General features: G+C 44.7%; 1 protein-coding gene and 1 long non-coding RNA gene across 2 annotated transcripts in view; both read left to right on the plus strand.

Annotated features, from left to right (window-relative positions):
- CACHD1 (cache domain containing 1) overlaps positions 1-27065 on the plus strand; it is an 89526-nt gene that overhangs the window by 13078 nt on the left and 49383 nt on the right. The window contains exons 2-3 of the mRNA XM_064429135.1: positions 16963-17025; positions 25316-25464. Coding sequence (XP_064285205.1) covers positions 16963-17025; positions 25316-25464 — 212 coding nt within the window. The remainder of the gene's footprint in view (positions 1-16962; positions 17026-25315; positions 25465-27065) is intronic.
- LOC135305456 (uncharacterized) lies at positions 6877-7763 on the plus strand. The gene is made up of 3 exons (XR_010366621.1): positions 6877-7015; positions 7268-7311; positions 7649-7763. It is a non-coding gene; the product is annotated as an uncharacterized LOC135305456 (long non-coding RNA).

The raw sequence follows: 27065 nt of genomic DNA on the forward strand, positions 1-27065 counted from the left end.
CTTTCATCCTCAAAAAGTAAGGCTGCAAGGTCATGGATGTGTTCAGCTTGGCCTGGCAATAATCTTCATGAGAACAAGAATTTAGTGGACATATATTTAACTTTGCATTAACAAAAAGAGGGAAAGTTCAGCAAAAAAAAATCCTGGATTGTTTGATAAAGAAAAAAATCCTAATTGTTTGTGGTTGCTAATTCACGTGGTACTTCGTGGGGTCACAAGCAGAGAGAGTTTCTGCTCCTGCAAAAACTTTTTGGAAATCCACTGGAGATTGCTGACTAAAGGTGAAGTGAGAGAAGATTATTAACAAAAAACCCCCAAATGGTGGGGGAACATACGCAGGAAAATGCAGATATTTAATTAAATTATAAATTGGACAGATGTGATTGGAGTAGGGTTTCTAGTTTGGTCACATCCCAGGATCACTAAGGTTGGAAAAGCCCTTCAAGATCATGGAGTCCAAGCTGTGCTTGTCCCCAGCCCAGGGCCACATCCAGGAATGGGGACTCCAGACCTCCCTGGGCAGCCCCTGCCAAGGCTGACCACCCTTTCCATGGAGAAATTCCTGCTGCTGTCCAGACCTCCCTGGGCAGCCCCTGCTGAGGCTGACCACCCTTTCCACGGAGAAATTCCTGCTGTGCCCACCCTGAGCAGCCAGACCTCCCTGGGCAGCCCCTGCCAAGGCCGACCACCCTTTCCATGGAGAAATTCCTGCTGTGCCCACCCTGAGCAGCCAGACCAAGGTCTGACCACCCTTTCCATGGAGAAATTCCTGCTGTTGTCCAACCAAGCAGCCAGACCTCCCTGGGCAGCCCCTGCCAAGGCTGACCACCCTTTCCATGGAGAAATTCCTGCTGTGCCCACCCTGAGCCGCCCCAGGTGGGAAAGGTCAGAGTGCAAACGCTGCTCGTGTGTTCCCCTGAAACCATCCCAGTGAGGAAGAGGCGGGAGCTGCTTGGGCAGCTGCAGGCAGACGTGGGGATACCACAGTGAACCTCCCCGTGCTCCTCGCCTTGGGCTGCCTGTCTCCCTCCATCCGTGCGTTTGCTGCTGGTTTTCCACGCCGCGGATTCCATCGTGTCAGGAGAGCCAAGGGGGTTGTGTGTGCCTTGGGCTGAGCGTCTGCAGCTCCTCCGAGGGCAGAGCTGTGGCTGAGGGTGGGAGCCAGGGCTGGGCTGCTCCCAGGTGCCCTCAGAGGGGTCGGGAGGGAATTCAGCTGGGAACGCTGCCAGGGGAGCAGCAACGGGGTGAAAGGCAGAGGGCTGGGCTCCGTTCCTCTGGGGCTTGGAACACTGCTTGTCTCGGGATCAGCCAGGATGTTCTGCATTGCTGTCCTTGGGCTGAGGGGGAATTTCACCTCAATAGCTGGAAGAAGCTTTTGGAGGCAAAGCACTCAGGGCCTTCTTGCCAAGTGAACTTGTGGTGTTTTCTGAAAAACCAAGTGAGGGCCTTCCTAGGTGTGCTCAGAAATGGGTGTGTGCCAGGGATTCCTCAAGCTCCTCTACCAAAGATCACTCACAGAAGTCAGATCTGTCATTTAATTCCTCTCTAAGAGGAATTTATTTGTATTTCCCTGTTATCCCCCCACTTAACTCTGTGTTTAAGAAGTCCATTCTCTGGGAATGTGTGCAAATTTTTTTTCTCTCCCTCTTTTTTTTCATCAAAATAGAAGAAAATCTGGCAAAGGACTGAAGTTTTCTTTTTTTTTTATTCTTAATTACCTCTATTTATGACTCATCTTAATGCCAAAAAGCTCTCTGGTTCATGAACTTTCCCTTTTTTTTTCTGTTTTAGTTTTCAGTGCTGTCCTTAGCTCATTAGCTAGAATCTCCTATATAATTATCTGTAATTTTCTATCCCATTTGCTCAGTGAAATACTTAGAGAAACAGTCTGTGGTAGCACTGTGAGCTGGGCTTTTAATTTTAAATTCTTTATTAATTTCACTGCGTATTTGCTGCAAGTTTTGTGTTCTGCACGTGTGATCTTCAGTTTTTTAAGGGGGTGTTGAACATGGAATTGAAATCAGTTTCTACTTTGTCAGATGAAGATTTCTCATGAAAAATAATATAATTTTCCTTTTCACAGCTACTGCTTTGCAGGCTGGGATAACAAATACTCATTTTTTTTTTAATCAGCAAAAAACCTTTCTATTATTGTTATCGCTATTTTATTTTTGGTGACTGAAAAACTGCAACAGGAAATGACCCCAGCCACAGTTTCCATGACACCCTCTCACTTGAATCCAGTTTTCAAGGAGATGAAAGGCCCGAGCAGCCTTTTGATAGTGAGCAGCTAATTGGGTGCCTGATAGAGGCAGGTTTTTCTCTGGGAAAAAATAAAGGAGCCAAGAAGTGGAACAGCTGTGTTTTGGTACATGTGTGTAATCCCAGATAAAACTCTCCAAGGACGAGGAAATACAGTAATACCTCATGGAAAAGAAAATTAAGAATCTTTGAAAACCTAATTGTGGCTTTTTTTAGGGGGGAGCTCGTATTTAAAATAAAAATCTGCTGGAAGGAATGTGGTGATAAATTATGGAGTTGTAAAATCTGAGCAGAACTTCTTGTTCTGTGAGAAGTGGTGCTGGGATTTGTTTCTGTTTGAGCAACAAAATGGCAATTTGGTTTTCTTTTGTGTTTTTCCTTTGCTCAGTACATTTCTACCCCAAAAACTGAGTGTTTGGAGGCTGTTTGCAGCCCTTCTGCTCTCAGATGAGCTGCAGGTCATGCCCTCCTCACATCTCACCGTGGCCGTGGCTCCTCCTCTGCCACTGTGCGCTGAAGATGTCCCTGTGGGGAAGAAGGTAGAAATGAATCTTTTGGTGGAGAAATTGAAATGTGAGCAGCCCCTTCTGGTGGCTGTTAACGTCTGTGTAACCTCTGTGGTGAGCAGCACTCCTCCAAGGCATGGCAGAGGGGATAAACGTTTAAACCAGAGGGAAGGAAAATCACAGATTATTCTGAGCTGGAAAGGCCCCACAAGGATCATGGAGCCCTTAAATGAGTGACTCGTGCAGGGATCAAACCTTGGTGTAGCGTGAGGACTTCCAAAAAAGATAAATGGTTTGAACCTCAGGATTTGATGGAGGGATAAATGCTGATGGAATCCCGTGGAGTTGAGCTGTGGAAGGAGCTGGGGCTGCTGAGGGGGCAGTTTCTGGTCGAGGGGTGGTGGCTGCTCCTGCTGCAGCACCTGGGGGTGTCACAGAGCTGTGCCTGAAGGGTTTCTTGTCACCTTGAGTGGCTTACCTTGGTTTTCCAGGGAAGTTTTGAATACCTGGCTAGGAACGTTGTAGGAACAGTCTGAGATGGGGACCTCGTGTGCTCTCCATGTCCCTGGTGGTCCTGGAAGTGTTTCCAGCCCATCAGTGCTATTTCCAAGTGTTGTTTTCTCCTCCTGAAGTTTCCATGCAGAATATTTGGTGTTCTTACTTCAAACTGAGTGAAATAATCTGGGTTTTCTCTCTGGAGTAATGGTTTGGAGCAGTCTGGTCTGGTGGAAGCTGTCCCTGCCCATGGCATGGGGTGGAACTGGATGAGCTTCAAGGTCTCTTCCACCCCAAACCACCCTGGGGTTCCACAAATATCAAAGAAAATTTTTTTTTTTTGGTTAATTTAGGGGTGTAAAATTAACGTAAAAGAATCTTCAGAACAGGTGGGAAAATAGCTGATTAATAGGGGTTTGTGTTAAATGCAGCTTTGGGTTTTTAAAATCAATATCTCTGTTTTCACTAGGGCTTTGTCAGCAGCTTTGTCAGTTTTTGAATATTAACTTTTAATTATAGGTTAATTATAAACATGCAGATTGGGTGTTGTTGTTTTGTGTGCATTTGTTTTGGTTTTGTCTTTTAGTGCTTGATCAGGATATGCCAAACTCTAAAAACAGAGCTAATTTTGCAGCTTGTTAACTTAAAATGGTATTGACACTGTAGCAACCACTTGTCTCATTGTGTCCCCTCTCTCCACAAGGAACACATCAACATCAATTCTTTCCACCAGTTTCTTCTACACTTTGTATATTTTTTAGCTCCATTGTGGGAGTCTCTTGCCCTATTTTGATTTTTTAAATGAGAGGATCCAACCACATTTATAGAAATAGTAACTTGTGGGTAATAATGGTGGAAATCTCACGCAAAGGCATTAAAAAATATCCAGTTAACATAACCAATTAGTGATTGCTGCATTTATCAATGAGAATGCACTCCTAAACTATCCTGAAGTCCAGTAATTCTCATTTTTTAATGCCTGACTTGGTGTTTGGGGGGACTGGGTTGGCATTCCCCGTTTTTTCCATGAGGCAATGCTCAGACTGGAAACGTTTTGTGGGTGAGAGTGGGAGCACGAGGAGGAGGAGGGAGCCAGGTCTGGCACGGGGAATGAGGGACTGCAGAGAGGAAATATGGAAAACTACCAGGGAATTGCTGGTAGTGCCTCCTTGGGATTTGGTGATATTGTTGCAGTGGCCACGTTGTCATTTTTACTTTAATTTTTTCCTAAATTCTTACCACTCACACACAGTGAGATACAGGCAGCTGCTCCCTGTTGCCACTTATTCTTCATTCATCTGCAAGTGAGAAACAGGAGCACGTCCCTAATCTATAACCCTGATTTAATGTGTTCTGAGACACTGGAGAAAGAGCCATGCAAGACAAATCCTGAGAATTTTCATCATTTACTTTTTCTTCTTAAGAAATTCAATGTTCTTTCAATTCACTCTGACCCTGAAATTCACACTCTTCCTTCATTTTTATCCTCTTTGTTTGAGGATGGACATCACTTTTTGGAATGTTTTGAACTTTTGTATCTCCTGATGCTTTTGATTTTGCAGCCTTGTGTTTGTGTCCTTGTTAGGAGTGAAAAACCAGAATAAGAGTCCAGCTGGGGGGGTGAGACAGGAGTTCTGAGCTGCTCCAGTGTCTGTCAGTTCCCAATGCAAAAACTGCATTGTGAAAACACACATGGAATCTGGAAATGAAACTACAGATTCCATGCTGAAACAGAGACCTAAGTTAATTCCTGGGTATTAGCAATTTATTAAAGTTGAAATTTATTCATTAACTTGTGAGGATAAATTATCACTCTCAGTGTAATGAAAATTTTCCAGCCCATTAAGATTTTTTTTTCCTCCTCCACTTGCTGACAGTCAAATCCTGCTGCCAGTGCAGGAGTAGCTGTGAGACAACAGGAATATTCATTCCCTGAGTAGCATTAATCCACTTGCATTCTCCATTCAAAGCACTGTTAATGCCTTTATTTCTCCTTGGAGCCTGAACTCGCTAATCCCGATCCCAAAGTGGATTATGGTGTCGTTCCTGCGTGTTCAGACAGATGTGCAACACACAGATAATTGCACAGAAAGGCAACAGAAAGGGAATTTCTTTAGTTGCTGAGCTGGAGGTGGTCTCTCTCCAGCCTTAAATCCTTAATTCAATTTCAGGTTTGCCACTCAGTCCTGTTGGCCTCGTGCTCAGAATGATTTCTAATTGGAAAACTGCTTGGGCTGATCCATATTTTATGTGCATTGAAGCATCCTCGAGAATTAAATATGAATGTATAGTAGGAAATGTTGAAATATTATGAAACATCTAATTTCAAGTGCAAATATCTGCCCAGGGATTCTTGATTATCTCTAATGAAGATGACACTACCCATGATCAGCACAAGTGCTTCTCAAATAAGGGAGTTCATGGAAGGAAATCACAGCAGAGATTTGTTTGGAGTAAACGAGCAGCCTTTTCTCCAGAGATTCCAAAATATTTTATTTAGGCAAAGTTAAACATGACTGGAGATTAACAAAGAGGTCAGATCATTCTCTCCTGTTTTCAAAGAGAAATTGATTTGTGTTCATTTACCAGGAGCAGTGGATTTGCTTCATAGTTTGTAAACATTTTGTTAAAAAGCAGCTTGTGATAATATTTATAGAGGGAATGAAAAATAATAATTGCCTCTGTCACTGCTTGAATTTTAACAGTGTGTGTGCACTTGAGGCCTTTTTGATCTTTCTAGTAGGTACAACCCAACTGGCAATGACATCACATCAGGAAAGGAATTAATGCTGTCACTGTCAACTTCCTGGCTTGGTTTTTTTCCTAAAAGCTGCTTCCCTCCAGTTTAAATCCCTTTTTTACAGCAGAAATCTGCTCCCACTTTCTGTTGGCTGCCCTGTCCTCGTGATGTTGTGCTCTGTTGGCCAGAAATTACAAGACTGTGTGGATGGGCAGGGTCCCAGGCTGTGCTTCCAGTTCTGTGGCAAGATCTGCTGTGATTTAGGTTGCAGAACATGAATCTGATACCAATTTGAGATATTAATTCCATCCTCCCCAGCTGGGATTGTGCAGTTCTCAGCCCAGTCTGTTCCTGGATGTGCTTGCATTGGGGAGGTAAAAACAACTGAGAGCAGAGGAAAAAACAATGTTCCAAAAGAACCCAGGCTGTTTCTAAACATCCTGAAGGCTGGTTTCTTTTTCCTCTTTGCTCTGCAGCTTTTTTGCATTGTGATTTTTGTGATTTCTCCCCCGTTTTCCTCTATCTTTGATCAATAACACTGACCCCACAAAAAGCCCCAAATGGGCAATTCTTCCAAGCACAGCTGAAGCTGCAGGTAGAGCATTTCTCCCTTGAAAACTTGAGGATACCCAGTGGGAAATCTGGGATAAGCCAGGAGAACTCCCCTGCTGCAGTGACTCCGAGGATGTGTGGCTTGAATTTGTGGGAGTCTGGAGCCACAGAGCATCCCTGGCATTGAAGTAACTGCAAAAAAATCCTCCCTGGCTGAGGAGGAGTTTTGAGTGGAAACTGAAAAAATCCTGCATGGTGACCTGAGGGGTTGTGTTTGCACAGGTGAAATGCCTTTAGGGAGATTTTTGGGGGGCAGTTCTTACAAATTTCAGCTGCTAATTCGAGGCTAATTTCAGACACAGAAATCATTCAGGGTTGTTAATCAGAGCTCCTCAGAAGAGCACACCGTGACTTTTAAATTGGGGTTGAGTGTAACTTCTTGCTACTCACTGTTTGAAAGGTAAATATATTTATTCATTATCATTTCAGCACTGCTCATTTTTAGAACCCTGGGATCATTACTTTTATTTAGGATAAACCATATTTCAAAAGCTCCTCTCCATCCCTGCTGTGGTGGGACCACCCCATCCCCTGGGATCCAGAGCCAGGACCCTGGAGCCCCCACCCTTGGCTTGTTTGCAAAACACTGAGGGAGAGGAATAAGATCAAATCCCTGCTTTGCACAACGTCTGATGATTTTTTGCTCCCAAAGGCTGGATGTAGAAATTCCTGTGGGATGGCTGAGAAAGCACCGAGGTGAGTTCTGCTCCTTCCTTCATCCTCGCCTTCCCTCATTAAATCTGGAGCTTTCTCTCCCTTTTCTGGGTTGGAATCCACACTGCTTGATTAACACTGGAGGTTTTGTTTGAGTTTTGGTTGTGTTTTTGGTTTTTTTTACTCCCCCCTCTTTCATGTAAATGATGTCTTGCTATTTTGCTTGCTTTTTCCCTTTTTTAATTAGAAGAATAAATGCTTGCATTCATGCACAAATTGCTTTGAAGTGCTGTAAGAATTCAATTCATGAGCTTCCTCCAGTCTCAATCTTTAATTTTTTTTGCACACTGATAACATCTAATGGCTGTGCTCTTTCCAGGAGATTACATTTGTTTTCTGAGGGCTGCTCTGCCTCCTCCTGTGTCCCGAGATAATGAGTTCAACACGAGGGAGAAGTTCAGCAGCAGCTCCCAGCGAGCATTCCCAAGGTTTTGGTGCTGGGAATTTTTTTTTTGTGCTGGGCTACAGCTCCCTGGAAAAAGGAGAGAACAGTCCCAGGGGCTGTGGGGACCTCTGGGTGCTGTGGGACAGCTCAGCTCCTTGCAAAAGTGCTTGAGCACTTCCTTCCAGGGATTACCTTCTTTGCTCTATTTACCCAGGAATTAGTTGCTATTTTTCACTTGTCTGCTGTTTTTTGGGCTGCAGGATGCAGTTTGTCAGTGCTGTCAGTGTGTTTAGGGTCTTGGTGATAATGCCTTAGGATTTTGACTTTTCAATTTTTTAGATATTTGTGGTCCTGCAGTTCTTTAGTGCATGACTCCAAACTCCATGTTCAGCGGGAGCTGCTGCTGTCCCATTTTGGGCAGACACAGCAATTCCTCTCCAGGCCTGGCAGTCAGGGACTCCTCACTGCCTCAGGCCCAGAGATGGGAACAAAAGGGACTTGGGGCAGCAAACTTGGGGTGAATGACTTCATTACCTGAAGCTGTAATTGGAACATTAACCCCCAATATGCAAATGGGCCAAACTTATGAAAATATGAAAACCCGTGGCCCATGGTCCATTTTGGGTGCAGCCCCTGGGTGGGCTTTGTCTGCCCTAAATGTACCTGAAGGCCCCGAGAAATGTAAACAAAAGTGAGTTGGGGCTGCAGACTTGGGGTGAATGACTTCATTACCTGAAGCTGTAATTGGAACATTAACCCCCAATATGTAAATGGGCCAAACTTGTAAATATGAAAACCCGTGACCTGTTGTCAGTTTTTGGGGTGTAGCCCCTTGAAGGGGGGTGTCTTTGCCTGCCCTAAATGTACCTGAAGGCCCCTCAGTAAATAGAACCACATTTTATTCCCTTAATTTCGTCTGACCTCTGTTTTTAGGTGGCCCCACAAAGGCATCAGTGGTTCCAGGTGGAATTTTGGCTCATGGCATACAAAGCTGTCAGATCCATCACTGTGCTCAATGTCTGAGTTCATTCCTCCCCTGTTTTAGGAGCAGAGGGGAAAATACCGATTTCCAGTGCTGGTGGATGAGTAATTCTCTTTTCATTAGCACTGAAGTGTGGCAAAACGGTGTTTCCTGGAGCCCCCAGAGCCTCCCAGGGGATTTCAAATCCCGAGGTCACATCAGTGCAGCTCAAATGGCCTCTCCTCTGCTTCTGGAAGTGTTTGGTGACTGACCCCCCTTTTGGATGTGGGGTCACAGCCCTGGGCTGGCCCCGTGTCCCCAGGGAGCTGCAGAGCAGCTGAGGTGGCTCCAGACCTGCTGAGCTCCTCAGGTCCTGCTTGGCCAGGACGCCTCTCCTGGTGTCTCTGCAGCCACTTTGGAATGTGATTTTTTATTTGAAAATAACTTTACACCCAGGGAGTGATTCATATGAATGATGCAAAGTGGTTTATCTTCTTGAGTTATTTTTTAAAGTTCTTTTAAATTTCAAGTGAGAGGTTCAACCTAAGGATTTAAAATTGCACAGATTTGCACGCCCTCGTTTCTGCTCAGGAAAGGAAGGGTGGGGGTTATATCAAATATAAATAATATACAAATCATCGTATAAAAATGATGCAGATGAGGTATTTAAGCAGGTGACTTTAAAACTTCTGTACTTATTAATACAATTAATACTGTAAATGAAAGAAACCTTGTAGTTTTTATTGCAGACACTGGCTCACAGGGAGATAATTATGTCCCGCCAGTCATTTTCAGGTTACTACTCATAAATTATTTATCTCTTGACAAAAGTCTGGGTGTTTTGGTGCAAGCACCTGCACATGGACTGCAGTTTGTGTTAAAACTTCAAACGTGGGTGTCTCTCCAAGTGCAGGCACTGGGAGACAGCTCCCGTTCCAGAGAGGTTGTGGGGAAGGCTTTTGGGACATTTATCCTGTGGATGCTGATGGTTTCCTGCTGAGAGACCCTGAAAAATTATACTCTTGGACATTTAAAGCAAACATTTCTGTAATTAGGTTGCCATCAGCCCATTCATTTCATGCACAGAAGTTCAGCCCTGTGATTTATGATCTTTAAATCCCGGGATTTAAGGTTGTCTGCTTGGGTATTGTTTTTTTAAAGTTCCAGTGCTGCAGCATTTCTCCAAGCAAAACCCATCAGCCTCTGCCTTAATTATGCAAAACTGGTGAGGGAGCAGTCACCTCTCTCGGTGTGTCTGTCCCTTTGTGCTTTGGGATTTTTTCCTGACTTTAGTGTAAAATTACACAATCCTGCCTGGAATGTTACATCAGTTGATCCATGGTTTTTCTGCAGACTTGCTGTACATTGAATTCATGAGCAAATTGGACAAGCACAGCAATTACACTAAAGTGGTTTCAAACCCTTCTGGCTCTAGGATTTCAACTATTTACGAGTCTTGGGTTGCTGCTTAACATTTTCCCCATTTTTAGTCATTTTGACATGAGTTTGAAAGCAAACCAGAAAACTGAAACCCAGAGTTCTCCCAATAGAAGGAAGGTTTGCTCAATTTTGCTCCTTTTAAATACTCAGTTTTAGGTTCTCCTAAAAGGAGAAGGAGCAACAAGATGCAGTAAGGTGAAAAGAGTTCACTAATCAAAATGTTCTCACCCTAAAAAAACCATAGAAATAGTGTAAGTTTTACATCCTAGAGGCTGGAATGAGGAATAAGTGTAAGGAAAAGAAATCCAGTGCCATTGAGAAGCCCATCTGCTTTGTGTTTTAAGGGTTGGGTAGCATGACTTTCTTTTTTTCTGCCATACACATTGTCAGGAGAATAACCTTGGTCAAGTTACACTGGCTAAATGAATAATCTCTTGAACATGTGGAACTCATTTTCTTGGGGTATTTTCCCCTCTCACCCTTTTTCCCTTCCTCTTCTCTGCTCCCTTGAAAAAGAAGACAAAAAAACCCTGCTGGTTCCTGATGGAAATTTTTTGGCACTTACTCAGTTTTCCAGAGTTTTCTCTCCTTGCAAATGCCCAGAGTTTTCCAAGGAAACAAATTCATAAGAATTGTGCTCTCCTTTGCTCCTTTTCAGTGTTGTGCCTACTCCCCATCTCCCCTCTGAGGCCTGAAATGATCCCATGGGATTTTACCCCCACAGCTAATATAGGAATGTTAACTGTATATATTTATATTAACTGTATATATTTATATATAAATATATAAGTGAGATGCTTTTGGCCATCAAAATTAAGATCAAACTTGAATCCCAGTTCTCCTGAGTTGCCCAGAGCATATTCCAGTGCTGCAGAAATGTGATGGGCACCTGTGGAAGGTGGTGGGATCTTATCCTTATAGGGATAAGACTTAAAATTTGGGACAAATCCCAAAATAGGGACCTGGTGAGCAATCTTCATGAAAAGAAAAAATGGGAAGGAAAATGATGTTTTCCCACTTAAAACCTAAAATACTGGGGAATGTGTGCACCCAAAAGCTGTGTTATGAGCCTGCAGTGTTCATTGGTTATAACTTATATAATTATCTTTATTAATTAACAGGATTATTCTGTCCTGTGCTGGTTATTGATTTCTCAGTTCTCATGCTAGTTAATCCACATTTTTCACTATTTTTAGTATATTTTTCCCAGACAGGGAGTTTCTAGCATGTGCTGATTGTCTTTGTTGGGCTCTTATTTACCTTGTGCTTTCTGCAGCATTTCCTTGGAGGGATAGAAAATCTGCATTTTAGGTGTCCAGTTTTCAGCTTCATTGAAACTGATCAGGGTTAGTTCAGCAAAACTTCAAATTTCAGGAATTTTCCCATCAAAATCCAACAATATGAGTTTGAGAAGAAAGGTAACTACGTGCTGGCTGAAGTGGAAATCACACTGCTCATGATTAATTACAACAATTGATTAGAAAAGTTAGAGGCATTAATTAGAAAAATTAGTTGGGAAAGTCCTCATTTCTGAAGGCAGGGACTGAGCTGAGCTCAGCATCCCTTTTCTCTCTGATTCAGGTGTCTGTGGCTGCCCCACAAATCATGTAATGAGTAAGAGCATTAATTAGTTAAATCCCTTCTGAAAACATTGTGTTTTTGAAACCCACAGGAGGAGAAAGGCATTGGTGGGGTGGTGTGGGGATATTCCTTTCAGATCTGTCCTGCTGCCCTCAGTGCTCCCATCCCTCTGGATTTGCCTTTCCAGTGTTTTCCTCCAGTTCCCTTCAGCTTTTTCCATGTCTGACTGGAAATTCCTGAAGGAAAACACGGAGCATGTCCCTGATCTCCTGGGAAGTCTCTGGTTAATGTTCCTTGGTTTTAGAAAATGGTAACAAAACAGAACACGAGATGGCTTCAGACACTGCAAAAATAAACTCCAGGCACAAGCCACAGGTTTCCCTGAAAACAGCCCCTCACGGGGTGAGCTCCACCAGGAAAAGGATTTGTTGGATATTTGTTGGCTCACCACTTTTTAAAACATTAACCTTTCAAGTAGGAACCAGACCCTGGTTAGGGGCTGCCTGAAGTTTACAAAGTACCACAGCCCTGCTGAGCTGATTCTGCCCTGTGTTTTACACACCTACATTTTATTATTCTGTGTAACTTTTTTAATATTGTTGATTTTTGTCATGGAGTCCTTACCCAAACATGACAGCTAGCAGCAGTCCATGCCCTAAACCTGCAGAAAGATGAGTGGTTTGTTGGATTTTTTTGGGTTTTTTTTAAATAGCTTGTGTGGATGCTGAAGCTGCTTCAGTGTATTTACAGCTCAGTGGATATTTTACTAATCCTATGTTTGTTTTCCCTCATTCTCTTTGTCTCCAAAAAGTGTTATTTTTGTTGTCAGGGAGATGGATTTGGGTCTTGTCTGGCAAATGAAGTGATGTGCAAATGGTTGAGTGCTCTGCAGAGCAGTTGGTGCCTGTGTTTGGTTGGGAGCCTTGGAGATTTGGGGGTGGTGGATTTTTCTGTTTGTTTTGATGCTGTGCTGGCAGCTACACTGGGGCTTTTGGAGGTGTTTTTCCCACTGCAGTGCATTTTCATCCTGAGGAACTGAGGGAACGAGCCACTTAACATTTTACTTGTTATGCAGTGCTTGGTTTAGTCTTCTCCCAGATTCAAAACTGAGTTGCCTTCAGTTTCAGATAAACAAAAGTCTCTTAAGTAAGGATTTTTTGGGAGACCACAGAGCTAAACTCGAGCTTATCTCTGGCTTGGTGGGAAACCTGACTCCATCCTGCCCTGAGATGTGGTTTGGCTGCTGGGCCCATCCATCACTGTCAGACCCCACCTGTGCCAGGCTTTAGATGCTGGTGGCCCAAATCTTCCCTGTCCCAGCCCCCTGCTCCTGAATCCCTCATCACTTCCTGATTTCTCTCTCTTATCAAATTCTTGACCTGTTGTCCAAAGCTAACAGCCAGACAGTTGGGTCATTAAAGGATTTATGCAGGTACCACAGAAGAATTCCCTAGGAAGCTGCAAGTGCTTTGACCCAGCCAGGTACTTCAGGAGCTTGGGAAGTCAAGAGTGGGATACTCTGGGAATGTGTGTTTGGAAAACAAACCTCAGCTTCCTCAAGGCTCCATCCAGGGCTCCCTGCAGGCTCACAGGGCCGCATCTCCCAGCTTTCCTGAGGAGCTGTCATGGATTCTTCCCTGGTGGTGACCCCTGCAGAAACCAGGATTTTCTGTCTAGGCTTGTGTTTGTGCAGCCAGGCAGGAGGGCTGGGCAGGCTTAGGAGCAGGAGTGATGTGCCCAGGGTTTGGGTGCTGCCAGAGGCCCAGGGATGGTTCAGGGCTTTGTGCTGAGCCCCTGGGAGCAGCACTGAGCCTAAAGCTGAGCAGAGAGCTGCAGGTACAGCCAGGCAAGTGCTGCTGCTCTCCAGTGTCTGAGTAATCCCAAAAGAATATTTAGGAATATTATATTAAGCTTTGAAATGAAAAATTAGAGAATCCTCAGGGTTGGAAGAGATCTTTAACATCATCAAGTCCAGCTGTTGACCCACCCCTCCTGGAACCATTAAACCCAGATCCAGAACTCCTCCAGGGATGGGGATTTCACCATCTCCCTGAGCAACCTATCCCAATGCCTGACCCCAAAAACAATGAAAAATATTTTCTAGTATCTAACGTTAATCTCCTGTCTCAGCTTAAGGCTGTTTCCACTTGTCCTCTTGCTGTTGTTGAAAGTGTCAGGATAAATCAAACTCTCCAGCACTATTTTTTTAGTATTGGAAAGTAGACATTGCTTCAGTCACAGCACTGGGATAGTTCCACCTGGATGTAAAATAAAGGGGTTTTTCTCATTTAATTGCTGCATACAAAGGCAAATGAAGGGAAAGAAGGTGGCATTTGGGAGCTTGAGGACGTGTGTGCTGGGATGTTGGGATTGGTGGTGGGGATGGAGATATTCCATGGCTGGGGGAGGAGCAGGTCAAGGAAAGGGCTGAACCAGGGCTGGGGATGGATCCTGATCCAGGGGGAAGGCTGGATGCTGAGCTGGGGAAGGGTTGAGTGCTGAATGAGGGCAAAGGCTGGATACTGAATGAGGGGAAAGGTTGGATGTTGAACCAGAGAAAAGGCTGGATGCTGATCCAGGGGAAATGTTGGATGCTGATCCAGAGCAAAGGCTGGATGCTGAATGAGTGGAAAGGCTAGATGCTGATCCAGAGCAAAGACTGGATGCTGATCCAGAGCAAAGGCTGGATACTGAATGAGTGGAAAGGCTGGATGCTGATCCAGAGGAAGGGCTGGATACTGAATGAGTGGAAAGGCTGGATGCTGATCCAGAGCAAAGGCTGGATGCTGATCCAGAGCAAAGACTGGATACTGAATGAGTGGAAAGGCTGGATGTTGAACCAGAGCAAAGGCTGGATGCTGATCCAGAGCAAAGGCTGGATGCTGATCCAGATGCTGATCCAGCACAGCCTTCCCATGTTGGGAGGGCGAGTGGTGATGGGTTATGACAAATAATGCTGGGCAAGCATCTCATTAAACACGTGTGGGATTGTTCTGTGAGGGAGCTGAGCCTGCTGCCATCTGCTCCACAGAGCCAATTAAACGAGAGGGGTGGGGAGAATAAAGTACAGATGCTAATGGGCTGTGTAAACTGCAGGGCAAGTTCTCCTAAATATTTAGACTGTTTTGCCGAGGTTGTGTGTGGGGCTGACTTTCTCTTTGCTCTGTGAAGTTCCCTCAACTTCATTTGAGGTTGCCACTTAACTCTGATTTTCTGGTTAAAAGTTAGGGCACTTTTAAGTCAGTGAAATTAGCTTAAAGATGTTTTTCCCCCCCTGGGTGGAATTGTGCCCAGGAATTTTTGAGTAGGGAGCAGATATCCCTGGTAGGGACTGGACCCAGGCAGGGGCTGAGCAGTTCATGTGTAGCCTCGGGGTTGGATTCTCAATCCTTACTCGATTTTTACTGTTAGTTTACTCATTATGTGTGTTTAGTTTAACTGAGGAATTCCTGCTCCCCCCTCTCAGCCATGCACAGTGCTTTTAATTAAAACAACAGAGTATACCAGAGCATTTTAAAGAAATTAACTCAAAGTCAAGCAAAAATAGGTTAAAAACCATGCCAAATAAATTCCTGCTGGCATTGTGACTCTTACATAACCACGGGTGATGTTCTCTGGCATTATTTTGCAAGTTCATAGATGGGCTACATGTGAAAAGGGTGGGAGAAGGGTCAGCTTTGTGTTAGGGACAGAGAGCTCCATTCTCAGGAGCTGACAGTTGATTTCCTCCTCGTTCCTTTTGATGTCTGCACACTAAACGCTGTGTGGACAGAAAAATTCAATTCATTTAAAACATTTTGCATCAAAATGACATGCTTTAATGTATTTCCTTCTGATGTTTAAGTTATCTTTTCATCTCATGAGGGAGGGAAGAAAAAAGCCAACATGTTTGTAGTTAAAGTACCCAAGCAGAACTTTAAACAAAGGTCTTGATGAAGTCTCGATGTACGGGCAGCTTTTAAGAGTAGAAACCTTTTTCTCCCCCCCCTGCCCCCCCTTCTTGGCTCTCTGAGCCTTGTAAGCCAAGGAGATTTATTGCTGCCCTTCCAAATGCTTCTTCAGAATGAAGAGTTCGCATTTTTGAAATTCCTCAAGTCCTCAGGAGGGAGAGGGATAAGGGCAAGTGATGATGGGGAGCACTCCAAAGGATTTTCCAGGCTGGGTTTGCTGCCTGTAACTGCTGGGAGGGAATCAGCTGAACCTGCATCAAAAAAACTCTTGGAGCTGTGGACTCCAAGAGTTGTCAGGGAGATGAATTTGGATGAAATGGAAACCTTTTAGTAATTGCAGTTATTAGTGCTGATGATGCAGTCCAGGGTGTTTAGGAATCCCTGTCCTTGGCCAGATCAGTGCCATGTGTGTGACTCAGCACTGACAGAAGTGGGACCCATCCCCTCTGTGAAACCCCAGCTCTGCTGCAGAGATGTCTTGGCAGCCTCAATAACCTCCATTTATTGCTATTACAGCTGTTGATATCACTGATTGCTGTTAAGAGAGCAAAGGAATATTTTAGGGATATTGTACATTTACCAGTGGGGATGGCCCCACTGTCCCCAAGGGAAGAGTGCCCTTGGCAGTGAGAAATCTTGGAAGAGAAGCTCAGATGATCAGGCAAACCTTTTAGTAATGCTGTTGGTGTAAATCAACCCCCCAAATCTTTCCAGTCTTATTTTTCAGTCTGGAAGCAGAATATAACAAGGCGTGGAGTGTTTTTTCCTCTGTGTCTGTAAACAGGGATGGCAGCGTGGCTGTCACTGTCCCCCTGGGAGCTGAGCTTCCCACAGGAGGACACAGCTCTCACCTCTATCTTCTGATACATCTCTTTTTTTTGCTATTAATGAGGTTAATCTGGTTGTGTTCAATTTGGGTCCCTCTTGTCATTTCCACATACTAAATTTGTCTAAATTTGGCTCCCAGCCTCATGTTTTAGTTGGAAAAAAGTGCTTTTAAAAGTAGTTTTATTGGGTTGAATGTTTAGCAAAAGAAGGGTCATAGTTTGCACGTGGAACTATTTTTAGCACCTTATGTCAGATTGGTAAATAAACAGATATTTGGAAAAAAAACCCGTTATGTCTTTGCCTTCCAAATTCAACCTCTGCGTGCAGATCCTACATGGAGACATGATTCCCCTTGGGAAGCCTGGCATTGGGAGGGTCCAGGCCCCTCTCTGACCCCATTTCCTCACCCATCCACCCTTTGGAGCTGCTTTCCTGGGACACTGATGACCAAAAAGCCTCTCACACTTCCTTTCTGGTTTTTCTTGCAGAGGATATTCAACTCCTTCGTGTACACGGAGAAAATATCGAATGGAGAAAGCGAAGTTCAGCAGGTGAGACCAAAACCCTTCACCTCCAGAGCTCAGGGAATTCTTTCTGTCTGCATTCGTGGCCCCTTCCTAACCCCAGATCACAGCCAGGACTAGGATGGAAATGGGGGTGGGCTGCATGTGCTGGTGATGCTTTTGAGAATTTTGCAGAGCTTTTCCATCTGCTTGGTGTGGGGCTGTCCCTTGGAAGCAAAAGAGCCCTCATGAAATAATTCCCATCAATTGTCAGGCTTTCATGTTGGAAGTGTCTCTTTTTAAATTTCAAATTCAAAGTAAACCCATTAATATTATTATGATGTGGAAATATGGGACAGCTACAGCCTGGTGCATCACAGGTGTGGTTGAGGGGTGCTTGTAATTCTGTGGGGTTTTGCAGGAACACATTTCAACATTTAACTCTTCAGTTTAACATTGAGATAATACATGGGCAGTTTGCATTTTAATACACGTGTATATTTTTAAAATTAATTTTGGATCAGTTTTCAAACAGATCAAGTAGGTCATGTTTTATTCTTTCAGAAATTAAAGTCCCAGTACTGTTTGTGGTAAGGGTGATGGGTTTTGGTTGAAGAAGTGGAACAAAGAACCAGCTTTGCTTCCCAGTCTAAGCATGGACTTGCTCAACCTTCAGGAGTAACCTGACCTTCCTAGACCCCTATCAAACCAGTTTTAGTGTTCAGGAAAACCAGAAGCTCCTCAGAGTGGGGCTTTCCCTGGGGAAGAGGGGGGTGCAGTTCAGCCCTGCAGGTAGCCCCACTGTGCTTTCCCAGAGCATGTTCATGTGGGTTCAGACTGCTCCTGGAATACAGAAATCATTAACTCTCCAAGTTGTGCTTCCTGGAAATGGTGACATTTCCAGTATTCTTTAATTTTTTTTTTACTGAGGAAAAAAGTCAAAGCAGAGCTGGTTCAGATGGGATCATAAGGAACTTTCAGGTGGGAAAAGAACTTTAAGACCATTCCCAGCACTGCCAAGGCCACCTCGTGTCCCCAAGTGCCACATCCACAGGGATTTTAAATCCCTCCAGGGATGGGGATTCCTGGGCAGCTGTGCCAGGGCTGGAGAACCCTTTCTGTGAAGAATTTTTCCAAATATCCAATCTAAATTCCCCCTGGCCCAGCCTGGGGCCGTTCCCTCTGCTCCTGTCCCTGTTCCTGGAGCACAGCCCGACCCCCGGCTGTGCCCTCCTGGCAGGAGCTGTGCAGAGCCACAAGGGCCCCTGAGCCTCCTGTGCTCCAGGCTGAGCCCCTTCCCAGCTCCTCAGGGATTCTCCAGCCCCTTCCCAGCTCCTCAGGGATTCTCCAGCCCCTCCCCAGCTCCCCCAGGGATTCTCCAGCCCCTTCCCAGCTCCTCAGGGATTCTCCAGCCCCTTCCCAGCTCCCCCAGGGATTCTCCAGCCCCTTCCCAGCTCCCCAGGGATTCTCCAGCCCCTTCCCAGCTCCTCAGGGATTCTCCAGCCCCTTCCCAGCTCCCTCAGGGATTCTCCAGCCCCTTCCCAGCTCCTCAGGGATTCTCCAGCCCCTTCCCAGCTCCTCAGGGATTCTCCAGCCCCTTCCCAGCTCCCCCAGCCCCTCCTGGGGCTCCAGACCCTTTCCCAGCCTTTTGGAGACTTTGGCTTCCCTGCAGGCATGCCCAGGTGGGTGCTTGCAAACAGAAGGACCATGGGAATGTACTTGTCACCTGAGTTTAACAATTTAAATCCCAAACCATCCCAGCATCCCTCAGGATGGGCTCTCTGGCTCTGTGTGGTGTAGGGCAGCATTTCCAGGAGTGTTTCTGGGTGGTCTGTGCACCACAGAAGGGCCATGTGGGCTGGATCAGATGTATCAGATGGCTTTTGAAAGGCAAAACTGTTTTTGGGAAACCAAGAAACTGGATTAAAACTTCTTTGAAGTCCTGACTGCGGATTCTCCACTGAGGAAAAGACAGTCCTTGTTTCCCAGAGCAGATGTCTGTGTTCATCCCAAGTGGATTTAAAGAGCTGTCCAAACACTGGAGGTGGGGTGATGGATTTGGAGCTGTCAGGGGAGAAAACGGGGCTCTGCTAAAGTATAATTACTGTGCTTAAAAGCTCTACAGTGAAGTGGATGGAAGAATAATTGAGCACTTCTGGTTCATTAATAACCAGATTTTTTAGCCCTAATGAATCCCCAGCATTAGAACCTGATTTTTATAAGAGTAGGACATTGAATGGGATCATCTTGAGCAAAGGCAAACAAATGTAAGCAGATGAAATCCCCTGCCAGAGAAATCTCATTTCTGCTTTGCTCATTCATTAACATTTTCATAGCAACTGATATCCAAAGGCAATTAATGACAGTTTTATGTCAGCTGGGATTTTTTTGGTTTTTTGGCAGAGCACTGAATTGTTGTGGGGGTGGTGGGTTTTTTGTACCAAACCATGTAAATAATGACTCTCAGTTTATTGAAAAAGAGAGAGATTCCAGCTGTTGGCCTTCAGGCCTAACTGTTCAATACCTTTGGCTTTCTTCGTGCCACACAAGGAGCAGTTTTACCTCTCAGCATTGAGCTGGTTACACTTTTAAGGTCTGCAGTTACAGAATTACTGTTGTACCTGACAGATAAAACCTTTTCTGCTTTGAATAGGTTATTAAAAATGGGATGGCAATGGCCAAAACTAACTTGGATTCCTTCCCTGTGAGTTATTTCAGCACCAGAGAACTCTCATATGATATGAGAATGCAGTGCTGTGAGTTAGTGATGTAAATAAAGTGGGACAGGAGGAGTTTTATGAGGGGAAAATCTACATTAGCTAATGTCAAGGAAGTCAGTGTGTGTTCAGTGTCCTGCCAGACATCTGCTTTCCGTGGTGTGGAGAGCAGGGGTCTGGGCTCCACACACGAGAGGGTGAAATGCTCTCAGGCAGGAGTGGATTGACCAGCTTCGAGGAGAAAAGGCTTGGAAAGCTTAGGCCGTGCTGCTGTTGGGTTGGATTTTTAGTCTGGTTGGTTTTGGACTGGGCAAAGAGGTCCTTGGGGAGGAAATAGATCTGAAATGTGCTGAAAAAATTACATTTAGCTGTTGAGCACAGCACGTTCCCTGGCTGTGAAAAGTGGTGTGTTCACACACATTAATGAATTCACACTCACAATAAAAGGCAATTATTGTGTGTTTAATGTACTTCCAGAATGATTCAGGAATTGTGACCTCTCTCTAGGTTTTGCTGTGCATCCTGTTTAACATCTTCCTTGGAATAAGTCTTGGGAAGCTTTGCCAAAGGTGCTGGCCAGTAGAAAACCTCAAATGAGTGCTGGTTTCCGTGACAAAGTGCACATTGGAAAGTGGTTTCCTGCATGCTGGTTGCAATAATGAAATATATTTTCAGTGTCATCCAGAGAAGCAGGAACGGGGACTTTCCACAGGGGAGAATGGACTTAAGTGGAAGGAGGGGAGGTTTAGAGGGATTTTAGGGAGAAATTCTTCCATGTGAGGGTGGGAAGGCCACAGAAGCTGTGGCTGCCCCTGGATCCCTGGCAGTGTCCCAGGCCAGGCTGGAGCAGCCTGGGATAGTGGAAGGTGTCCCTGCCCATGGTGGGGTGGAACAGGATGATCCTTGAGGTCCCTCTCAACCCAGAGCATCCCAGGATTCCATGAATGGTTAGAATCCTTTAAAGGAGAGGTGTGGGATGAAGCTGGAGGTGATTCTGTGATCCTTCCTTGAGCCATGTCCCTGCTGACCTCTGGCTCTTCAGGGTTGGTACAAAACCAGTGGTTCCTTCAAGAGCCACGCAGATGAAAAATAAATTAACATTAAAAGTTTCCTGGGTTAGGAACCTGCGGATGCACAGTTGTGATACAGCAGCAGGATGAATGCTTGGTGGGGGTTAGAGAGAGGTGCTTTTTTCCAGATTTTTCTGGTTTACAGAGGTAATTTAAGCCTCACAATTCTAACTCGGCTCTGCCATGTGTGAGCAATCATTTCCAAGGAGCTTGACAGTGCTAAATCCCTGGCTGTGAGTCCGTCCTGGCATCCCTGCCTGTCAACCCCACTGATGCATATTTTATATACAGGCTTGGAAACATGAAAAATACCTTGGCTTTCAAGCTACAGCCAGAAATAAAACCTCACCTTGGAGCTCTGCTTTCCCTCAGAGCTCCCTGCAAAGGGAAGACTTCAGAGCTGTGGAGCTTTGAGGGGGAAGAAGCTTTAAAAAAAAGCTCGAGGGAACGATGCAAATGAGGGAAATGTCTCTGGGAAAATTAGAGGAGCTCAGTAATGTTGTGATGAAAGGTTGTCAGTGGAGATGGTGACAATTGAAGTGCATTACCCAGGGGTGCTGCAGTAATAGAAACAGGTGTTACAGTCCAACCTGTCTGCAAACCCAAGGGCTTTGGCTGCACGTCAGCTGCCAGAGGAAATCCAGGGAAAACAGGGCTAATGGCTGCATTGTTCACAGAGAGCACTCTCTGCTCATTGTTTTGTTTATTAAAGTTAAGGAGAAAACACAGAAAGATGAAAAATGCCCACAGAGGCTTCCCCTTGCTGGTGTTTTTGGGATGAGGCAAAGAGCACTTTGTGTGGGGTAATAATATTTTATGTCAATCTCAAGGTATCCGGATTTATTTCAGTCTCCATTAAAATGGGTGAATTGGGGGATTTCTGTGGGAGCAGGAAATGTCTGTCACACTTGGTACCCACCCAGGTGTGGGACACCCCTGCCCCTTTCCTGTGCCTGATTGAGGGCACAATTTTCCATTTTGCCTTAAAAATACTTTAACAATTATGTAAGCATGGTTTCATAGTTCAGTCTTCTGTCCTTTCATTATTTGTTATCTCTCTTTCTCTGCTTTGGAGGTTTTGTGGGTCTGGCATCCATCAGCATCCAGCAGCTCTCCAGCTTCAGGCAGGTTAAAAAAAGCAGGGTATGTGCTGGATAAAAACTTCAGGTTTTTATTTAGAAAGAGGAGAAGGTGATTTAAGCCTGCAGCTTCTCCTGTGACAGACTCCAGCAGCCGAGTGCATCACCCTGCAAAGGGAATAAAGTTTGGAAGTGAAGTCCAACTATGGAAGAAAACTTTGTTTTGTTAGGCTTCATCTGGGTGATACTTCTCAGTTTGATTAATTAGAACCATTTGTTTCTAGTATTTCTTTGGTGTGCTACCCTCAGTTTCTTATCATAGTTTATTCATTTGAAGAAATTTTCAACGGAAAATTATTTCTGGATCGTCTTGTCCTCGGTGACTTTATTGAGTTCGCTGGTTTTGAAGTGGTTTGGATTGTTGGGAGCATTGTCTTGGTATCAGAGGGCAATATTTTTAGAGTTCTTTAGATTAGACAAAGTCAGATCTTCCAGCTGTGGGCAGGGAATGGTGTCTGGAGCTCTGGGAGGTTTCAGATCCCTCGCTGCTGACACGCACTTGACTCCCCGCCCCGACCGAGGCGCTGGATCCCGTTTCAGAAAAATACCGGAGTGACTTTGAGCCATTCAGAGGCTTTTCCATGGGAGACACAGTTTGGGAACAAAGCATTTGCTTTTTGTCAGCTTCTGAAGTACAGGATCTTCTGAGAAACAGATTTGTCAGATCTTTAGACTCGGCACAGCAGGGTGAAATTCAAAGGCTGTGGGGTGCTTTTATCGTTCAACCTAGAAGGTGAAAACTCATCAACACCGAAGCCTCAGCTTGAACAGCATTCATTTATCAGAGAGCAGCTCTGATTCCAAACCAGGGGCCTTTTGTTCTGGGGCCCTGTGATGGTTTTATGGCTGCTAATGATGCTCAGCAAACTTCAGCTCTCTCCCCTCTTCCTGATTTCAGGTAGGGAAACCAAAGAAATCTCAGAAATATCTGGTTTACCTTGGCATTTCACTTGCCCAGCCAGAGAGGAGAACTTTGTACCCACCAAATCGAAGTGCTTTGATTTAGGAAACTTGGCTCGTGTTTGTTTGAGAACACAAACAATTTGTGCTGTGTGACTGCTGCACCATCCCCCTATCCGTGATGGTGTAAATATGAAATTCTGGAATTCCTCATGCTCTCATTTCATCTAGGAAGAAAATGAGGATTTCTTTGCAAAATAGCCTGAGTTTTCTGCTACTTTGGATAAAAACAGAGAAGGGAAAACTCCAAATGTGCCTCTTATCTTGTCCTCATCTTCCTCTACCTTTCTCCCACACCAGTGTTTAATGGTGGGTTTTAAACAATGTCAGGATAATCCACTTCTAAAAACGCATTTGAGGGGGTACAGCCAGACAAAAAGGAAGTTTATTGGAAACCAGGAAAGGATCTCCCCAACAGCTTATTATCTTAACAACTGGGAGCAATTTAATAGTGCTGGATGTCTAACATGGAGGAGCCCATTAGCAGTCCTCTGGTGCCTTGGCAATAAATCATTCCACAGAACTAATTAGGTGTAATTCTGCAAGTCATTTGAGCGGGGTCCTATTAAACCTGTGCTCCTTGGAGACCTGTCCCGGAGCCGCAGCATTCCCTGGAGCAGGGAGGCAGAGCAGTGCTGATATCAGGGAGGCCCCCTGCCTCACAGAGCCCAGTAAATCATGACAAAACGGCCTGCTGGTGAGAGTTAGGAGAGACATTTGTTAGTGCAGGGATCTGGAGAATCCAGGGCTGTTTGCCAGCACACAAAGCAGCAGCACTGTTCAATCATCCCTCTGGGGTTTGGGGTGTGCAGGGAGCAGGAGAGAGGAGTGCTGTGGATTGAGGAGCTGATTTAGCTCTGCAGAAGTTTGCAGAAATGCAGAGCAGTATTTCTGATTATTCAACACCTCTGTCTGTTGCTTAAGAGATGATTCTTTCATTTGGGATGCGTCTGGCTGATTATTAAATATATAATTGGTTGGTGTGAAAGGGATGCAGAATATGCAGAGAAAAAAAAAAGCCTGATCCATTATCCATTTCATCAATTCCTGCCTTTGATGAAAGAGTGAAAATCTCAGCAAATGTTCCTTGTAAAACCTGATGCCTCCTGGTAACTGTGTTCACTGTCACGTTTGCTCCAGGAGCAGCCACAGATTTTTCCTTTGCCATTTTCCCTGGCAGTCATTAGTCAGGCTCGTTGTGAAGTGCCTAATGAAGGGACACAAACGAGCTCTTCTGTGACAGCACAGTCACTCCAACAGCCTGGGATGTGTCCCAGCACGCTCAGCCCTTCCCAGTGCCTGGAATCTGCCTGGCATGGAGAGGGCACAGGCACCACCAGCCCTCAGGTCACACCAGCTTGCAACTATTTGCCAGCAAAAAACCACTAATTTTACTTTTCTTTTAATTATTTTTTTTCAGAAGCATTTAAAAAGAAGGGCTGAAGTACCCAATTTGCTATTTCCAAAGTGAGCCACCCTAATTTTTTTTTAATCCGAGAATTGCATGGGAGGGGCCACAACCTGTTTGTTTTACTTTCTGAAAGGAGCAAAATTGGCTCTTACAAATCACAGTGTCACCTCTAAACCTTGTCCCGATTTATAAGGAGTCCCTCTGACAACAAAAGGCTTCAGGAGGAATTTCACTGGTGCAGGACTTTTGTCATTATTTTCTTGCTGCTGTAGTATAACATCAGTTTTAGATTTTTCAGTTTGTGGTTGAAGCTGTGGATTGTGAGTAGGCACAGTGAGCTCTGGATCCATGAGGAAAGCACCCAGGCACTGCTCAGCCTCCCAGGAAAGCAGCAGGAATGCAGCTGAAAAGCAAAACTGGGATGGTTTTTTTGCCCAAATCTCCATGGAAGAGGTGGTGAAATACTTCTGGACAGATCCACCTGAGGAAGAGGCTGCTGAGGAACAGAGGAATATTTGGGTTATTTGGGTTCCTTGGATCCTGAGGTTGCTCCCATCAGTGGGAGATTTGCTGTTGGCTCTTTGCTCCTGGAGCAGTAGCAGTTCTGTAGAGTGAAGGCATCTCTAACACCATTATTTGGGCTTTCCTGAAGTGTCCACGTATAGAACTTCAATAAATTCACTTGGGGCCTGGTTTATTCTCCACCACACCCCTGTCAGGCCTTGGAGCAAGCAGCAGTGTCACATCCAGCTGTCAGTTCTTAGTGAAAGGGAAGTTTGTGTGATGGAAATCACACTTTTCACACACGCAAACTCTGTTGAAGCACCCATTGCTGGAAGGTAAATGTATTTTATTTTCTTACATAGTCTCCTTGCTGCAGCCAATATTAATTAATTGACTTCTTGCTTAAGCCACAAATACAAAAACACAATGAGCAAATCAGAAAACAATTGTCTTTAACACAGGTTTTAATTGCTTGTTAAGGCATGGGGTAATGCAGAGAAACTGGGTTCATTTTAAACTTCCTTATGTTTTTTTCAGTTGGCAAAAAAAATCCGTGAGAAGTTCAACCGTTACTTGGACGTCGTGAATCGGAACAAGCAGGTCGTGGAAGCCTCATACACTGCTCACCTCACCTCACCCCTGACTGCCATCCAGGACTGCTGCACCATCCCCCCGTCCATGATGGAGTGAGTATGGAATCCTGGAATTCCTCATGCTCTCAGTTCAGCTGGGAAGAAAACAAAGGTTTCTTTGCAAAACAGCCTGAGTGTTCTGCTAGTTTGGGTAAAAATGGAGAAGGCGAAACTCCAAAGGTGCCTCTTATCTTGTCCTCATCTTCTTCTACATTTCTCCCACACCAGTGTTTAATGACGGGCTTTAAACAAGAGCTGGGAATCAGCTGGAAGCAATAAAAGGAAGAAAGTTTGCTCATGGTGTTCTGTACAAAAAGACTCTCTAGATCCAAGACACCGTTTTTGCACTGCTTGCCCTGAATACCTCTCATACTGGTCATGGGACCTTTTCCTCTCCTTTGAAGCAGCCAGAATCACGAGTTGGTCAGTCCATCACATGCTAGCAGCACTGTGCTGCAGTTTAATCAGGCTGACATGCTGCTGTTTGATAGCAGAGGTTTAATGAAATCGAGTCCATTGCTTGGAAACTGCATTTGTTCATGTTCACTTTGGTCTGGTTTGAAGTACAGGAGTTTTGAGTAAAATCCAGGCAGTTGGTTGTCTTTAATAATTTCTGTTGTGCTGCATATTTGCAGAAATTTCTTTGGGTTTTCTAACTGTAAAATGAGTGATAGAAGCCCTGATTTTTCCAATTAAAGAGGAGTAATTTTCTTGAAATCCTGAACATTTTAAACATTTACTTCCATATGGGCTTGAAAAGAACGAGAGTAACTTTTCATTTATGCAAACCTTGATTACAGACTGATTTTTATTATTTCTATCTCAGTCTGATTTAAACACATTTGAGAGAGAGGAAGGTAATTTGGGTCATCAGGTGACTCCAAGGACACAGATGTAGTTCCTGCTGGACAAGGTGCCTGTGGAAAATGCTGCCACATCCAGACTGTTGGCAGTGTGGACAAAAGGGTCAGGAATTCTTTGAGGATAAAAACCTTTCTGCCCTCTGATCACAAAATCCATGCAGGAATCACCAGGAACACCTTCCAAGCAAGGGCTGAGGGGAAGGAGAAATGAGATTTATCACCCCCTTGTCAGTGTGGCCTCGTTTTTCTTTTAAAAAAGAAGTCTGCTTTTAGTCTGGAACTTTAGTGAATTCCCTTTCACTTCGTCCTCCAAAATTTCATAGCTTGGAAGTCTTTCAGAATTTTCTTTACCTGTGCTGAGCTTGCATAAGTTTCCTTCCCAGTCAGAGGTTCAGAACACAAACAGCTGGCAGAGCAGAGGGGGGAATTTGCTGTTTGCACAGCTCCTCATTCAGGCTCTACAGCGTGATTCTCATCATTTAGTTGCTTGGATCAATAATTAAATGGTTCCCAGACCAGTTTATCAGCTGCAGGATGTTCTGGACCTTTGCAAGCCCTGGTTGAGGCTTATCTGACCATTGGACCCAGTGCTGTCTGTAGGAAATCATCTGCAAGACAAAAAAATAATATAAAAATGTATTTTGTGTTTGAAACTTCCAAGTTTTAGCTCCATACTTCGTTCATTGCCTGATTTGTCTAAATGCTTCTGCCATCATTTCAGTTTTTCTCCCATTTCTGCCTCTGCCATCTGCTCTTCCTTTCATTTTCCTTCCCTGTGGCATTGCATTTCTG

This window comes from Passer domesticus, chromosome 7 (genome assembly GCF_036417665.1).
Source record: "Passer domesticus isolate bPasDom1 chromosome 7, bPasDom1.hap1, whole genome shotgun sequence".
In the NCBI taxonomy this organism is placed as follows: domain Eukaryota; kingdom Metazoa; phylum Chordata; class Aves; order Passeriformes; family Passeridae; genus Passer; species Passer domesticus.